The sequence below is a fragment of the Zerene cesonia genome, unplaced genomic scaffold, assembly GCF_012273895.1.
Source record: "Zerene cesonia ecotype Mississippi unplaced genomic scaffold, Zerene_cesonia_1.1 Zces_u006, whole genome shotgun sequence".
Classification (NCBI taxonomy): Eukaryota; Metazoa; Arthropoda; class Insecta; order Lepidoptera; family Pieridae; genus Zerene; species Zerene cesonia.
This window is the reverse complement of record NW_024045136.1, coordinates 1,128,312-1,133,803: the sequence shown is the minus strand read 5'-3', so window position 1 is coordinate 1,133,803 and position 5,492 is coordinate 1,128,312. Positions and strand designations below refer to the sequence as shown.

The following is a 5,492-nucleotide window of genomic DNA, read 5'->3' as shown; positions in this document are numbered from 1 at the left end:
CATGAAAATCGTTGGAGCCGATTCCGAGATTCCAATTATATATATACAAGAATTGCTCGTTTAAAGATATAAGATAAACGTTTTATAATTTCAAAACACTTTCACAGTACGCGAGAAAAGCATGAGAGAAGCGGCCGAAGCTGGGAGGAGGCAGAAGGAAGAGCAAAGGAGAAGGGAACACGATGAGATGTTTAAACAGGTCGATATTTTAAAGGGTCTTAGAAATTCCAGCACTTTTAAAAACACGCAAATATAATGGGGTAATAATAGTAAATGAAATAATATAAACTGTCCTGTCTTTTAAGTTTCATCAAATAGCACATGGTGTGCAAGTTGGATTTAAATCGGTTGAGTAGTTTAGGAGTCCATCGTGGATAAACAACATGACACGTCCTATCCTTCCTCATATCCTACTAATATTATAAATGCGAAAGTTTGTAAGGGTGTGTGTGTGTTTGTTGCTCTAACACGCAAAAACTACAGAACCGATTGCAATGAAATTTGATATGTAGACAGCTGGACTTTTTATCCCGATATTCCTACGGGATACGGACTTACGCGGGTGAAACCGCGGAGCGCAGCTAGTAATATAATAAAAAAACTTAACAAACAGTATGACACAAATCAATAATCACAGACATCTGAGACTGTAGTGATAGCCTGAATAAACAATAAACTGATTTATTCATAGACAATACACTTTGTTCCAACAAAATATACAGATATTATAAAGCTGAAGAGTATGTGTGTTTTTTTTTTGTCGCACTAATCTCTAGAACTACTGGTCCGATTTGAAAAATTCTTTCAGTTTTAGATAGCCCATTTATTGAGGAAGGCTATACATGTAACTCGGGCGAAGCCCGAGCGGACGCCGCGCTAGTTGTTAAGAAAGAGCTCACGCAAAATCCACTGGTCCAGATCCTAGGTGTTACCCAAGAGACGGTGGACGTGTACCTCCAGGAGATACTCCAGCAAGGTGTGGAGCTGGCCGCCGAGGAAGACGCCGTCAGCAAGGCAGTTGCTGATGCGGACCGGATCGAGGCCAGCCTGCAGGAGCACGGATCCATGTGAGTATGGCCAAGCGCGGTTACAGCCTGAAATTTTGGGGAATGGGTGGGAGGGGGGGGGGGGGGTATTACTAATAGTAATTTAATGTAGGGTGAGTAGGGAGATGAATTAAAGTTTCCAGTCAAATAAAATTATTATATTTCCTCGAAGTTATTCATCAAATATACTACTTAGTGTTTACTCTTATAGTTATCTTCTTAATTCGACAAGTAGGCTTGGGGGGGTGGGGGTCGCGTCTCCTGTTATACGGTAGGAAAGATCACGAGGATACCTTTGAATATATTTTGAAATATTTATAATCCTAAATATATGGGAAATCAATCTGCGTTGAAATACTTTATAAATGAAGAATTTTTAAAGAAAAAAATCGATCACCACGCGCGGGGATTCGAACCCGCGTCTTTTTGCCAAACTGCATAGCCTCTCGGGCACCCGTGATCCCGCTACAGCGGACGAATCTCTTCTCTACTCTTTCTTACGACACCCGAAATCTCGCCACTCAGGTCGACGGCGGAGCAAAACGAGCTGGTGGCCGAGCTGGTGCAGCAGTTCCTCTTGCCGGAAGTGCACCGGTCCGCGAGCAGAATGCGGCTGGCCGCCGTCCAGCAGACCAGGATGGACGCAGCGAGGCACAGCGTGTTCGGGATGCTGGACGATGCGGAGATTAGATCTGGTAATTGGGGGAGAAAGAGAGAGAGTGGGGGGGATATTTGGTAACTTCGGTGCTACTTTCGGGAAATATATGTATATTGGTTTACTATTTTCGTTTAAGTCAATACAGTATTAATAATGGATCCTAGCGATACGCCCCATAATAATTCTCTCTATGAGACCTCCTCCTTTGTACCTTGAAAAAGAACGTTAAAAATTTAACCGGATAAGTCGAGCCGTTCTTGAGTTTAACGCTTAGCAATTCATTTTTATATTTACCAATATAAATGGAAAGATATACAGTCTTGGAGTTCTGGCTTCCGTGGAATTAATGGAATCTAAACAATCCTATGTTTGTCCTTTGTCACACTTTATTTTTACCAAATTTCATCCAAACCTGTTCAGTGGTTAAGGCATGAAGAAGAGACAAACTAACATTCGCATTCATTATATTAGTAGGGATATTGTGTCCCTTAAACACTGGATGAATTATGATTAATTTACACTACAGACATATGCACACGCTGCGGCGAACCGATCGGCGATACATGCCGTTGCGCGGTGTGCACGTACGAACATACGCCCGTCGCCACCGACGCGAGGGACGACAAGAGATGGAAGCATACCAGGAGTGAGTCGCTTGTATTGTTTTTACTTTTTTTTTCCTTCACAGTTGGCAGTGGAGCTGGTGGGTCGGCTGATGGTAAGTGCTACCACCGCCCATGGACATTTGGAGAGGCGTAAGGTCGATTGTAGACCTTAAAGTCGATTACAGATCTTACGCCTCTACAAATGGATTACCGACTTTAAATTGGGAAGGGATTAAGACAGGATAGATGAGTGGAAAAGGACTGTGAAGGGTAAAGAAAAGAATATAGGTTTTTACTAGAAAAAAAAACAAAGAAAATTCGTTATTATTTTAATACTCTCATTTTCATTTAGGATAAAATAACAAACCAGCTAATGTTCGTATAAAAAAAGAGTTAAAATATTACATACTAGATGCTGTTTGTATGTAGAATGCTAAAAGGACCAAAAAAACAAAAAATAGTGAAATAATCGAATATCCCTACTAATATTATAAATGCGAAAGTAACTCTGTCTGTCTGTCTGTCTGTTACGCTTTCACGCCTAAACTACTGAACCGATTTTGATAAAATTTGGTATGAAGATAGAACTGAACTTGGGAGAGGACATAGTATACTTTTTACCGCGAAAAAAGGGTAGAAAGGGTTGATAGAGGGGATGAAAGTTTGTATGAAAGTTCGTTATTGTCAAACCGATTTTGATGAAACTTGGTATGAAGATGGAGCTAAACGTGGGAAAGAACAAACCATACTTTTTAATGCGAAGAAAACACTCCTTACCATGTCGCGCGATATAAGCGAATTCTACGCGGGCGAAGCCGCGGGCGAAGAGCTAGTAGTGAATAAATTATAGGTTTTTTTAATCCTTGTTTTATCCCACGGGAGCATTTAATCGGGATAAAAAGTATCCTATCACCCAAGTCAGCTCATACCCAAGGCTGACCATAGCTAGGGGGTGCCCTTGGGTACATACATAAGTATTGAAGCCATTTTGGAGTGTAAAAGAGCTTAGCTTAAGAATTAATTGTATCGATTATTTAATTAGATATTTTTGTGATTTTTTTGACAAAAATGTATTCTTGGTCCTCCGGCCCTGGGCTCCCATGAGGATGAGGGCCGTGGGCAACGGCCCAGTGTGCCCTTATATGGTGAAGACGGTAATGCTCATTCCCTGTCTGCAAACCAGATTTCATCAAAATCTATTCACAAGTTTCAGCATGATTGACGGACAAACATCGAAACAAACTTTCGCATTTATAACATTAGTGTGATAGTGTGATTAATTGTCGTTTAGTCCCATTTTTTAAATTGTACCAGTAAATTATTTTCTTGTGTTTGATTTTACTCGAATATTATACATTTAGAAATTAAAAACATTTTTATCGGATTTTAAACGCAATTTATTCATCAGTCCCCCCCCCCGGTGACCACGCTCGCTGTAAAGTGTTCGAAACGTCGGGTCAATGATAATACAATGAATAAATCGCGTTTAAAATCCGTTAAAAAGTTTTTGAATTGAGAAATTTTGAAAGAATAGAAAAAATTTGATCACGCTTGAACGCGTTTCTTGCCTAACCGTAGGTAGCAACGCCTAGCCTCTCGGCCGCAGGTTCGAATCCTGCCTCGTGATCAATTTTTTTCTATTCTTTCAAAACATCTCATTTATAAAGCATTTCAATGCTATAAAACTAAAAATTAAGTTTTTGAATTGCCAAATTGTGACAGTAACTCTCTCACAAGCAGCTCGGCCATCCGTAACTAAGAGTCGCGATGCGAGATACCCGCCGTCTCACGACGTGCGCTGCTGGTTGAACGACCTGCTCGATGTTGGTGAGACCTGTTCTATTTCTTCTGTTGTTTTATATGCAGTGGCGTAGCTAGAGGGACAAGGGCCCTGGTGCATAGGGAAAGAATCGGGCCCTCCTCCCCTCTTTCCGCCTTCCTCCCCTCCTTCAAAGCTGAGGTTAGAGCGCCCCCTGAGCTCCGGGGCCCTGGTGCGCTGCACCACCTGGCCCTATGATAGCTACGCCACTGTTTATATACAGTACCTGGATGACCGAACTTTGCTCGGTTTTTTTTTATTTTTTTAACTTTAATTATTCACCAAAAAATTGTATTATTATTCGCCAATAGATGTCAGGAAGAGTCGTAATAAATTGGAACTACTCAAACGCCTCCTATTTGTTAAAAAAGTAAGTTTAAGTCGATGAAACACGAATAAAACACGAATATGACATTTTCTAAAAAAGATTCCTAGCTAGATAGATTTATCGCCCCCGAAACCCCCTATATACTAAATTTCATGAAAATCGTTGGAGCCGATTCCGAGATTCCAATTATATATATATATATATATATATACAAGAATTGCTCGTTTAAAGATATAAGATAGACTAGATCGTATGCGAATTTATGATTTCATATCTCATTTACTGTGAGAGAAAAGTGTGTGTTTGATTTAAATTTATGTGTACAAATTCTAATAGTTATAGATAGATAGTTATCACTATCACGTGAGAACTGCGGAAGTGTTCTCAACAATCTTTACTTTCATGATATCTTATATCTTTAAACGAGCAATTCTTGTATATATATATATAATTGGAATCTCGGAATCGGCTCCAACGATTTTCATGAAATTTAGTATATACTATTTTTAACTTCCTGACATCTATTGGTGAATAATAATACAGATACTATTTTTTGGCGAATAATTAAAGTTCCAGCAGATGGCGTTGTTAAGTAACGAAGTCAATGAGTGTTTGCTTTGAGGTCAGACTAATTGTTTATATTGTTTTGTGTCTTCTTAATGCACGTGTTCACTAAAAAAATGCCTAAACGATCTTGGAAAAAACGCTTATAAACAATCTAACTTCACGAAGTTAAACCGAGCAAAGCTCGGTCATCCAGGAACTTTATTTTTTATATGAGGAATTAAACAATACACCAATATATATTTTATATACATAGATGCGCAAAGACTACCTCCCCGCCCCCGGCATCGCCCGCCTCCGTATTGTTCTTACCTCTTAAACCTTCCCTGGACCATTCGGAATGCACCACAACCATAATTACAACAATCAGACGAGCCATTCTTGAGTTATAGCGAGGCTAACGAACATCAAATGATTTTCATATATAAGAAGATGTACATAGATTTATATCTTATATCTTTAAACGAGCAAT

General features: G+C 39.6%; 1 protein-coding gene across 1 annotated transcript in view; it reads left to right on the top strand.

Moving 5' to 3' along the window:
• Positions 1-5,492, top strand: part of LOC119838885 — a 30,270-nt gene that overhangs the window by 10,149 nt on the left and 14,629 nt on the right. The window contains exons 10-13 of the mRNA XM_038365028.1: positions 919-1,067; positions 1,572-1,741; positions 2,231-2,350; positions 4,032-4,132. Of these exons, the coding sequence (XP_038220956.1) occupies positions 919-1,067; positions 1,572-1,741; positions 2,231-2,350; positions 4,032-4,132 (540 nt within the window). The remainder of the gene's footprint in view (positions 1-918; positions 1,068-1,571; positions 1,742-2,230; positions 2,351-4,031; positions 4,133-5,492) is intronic.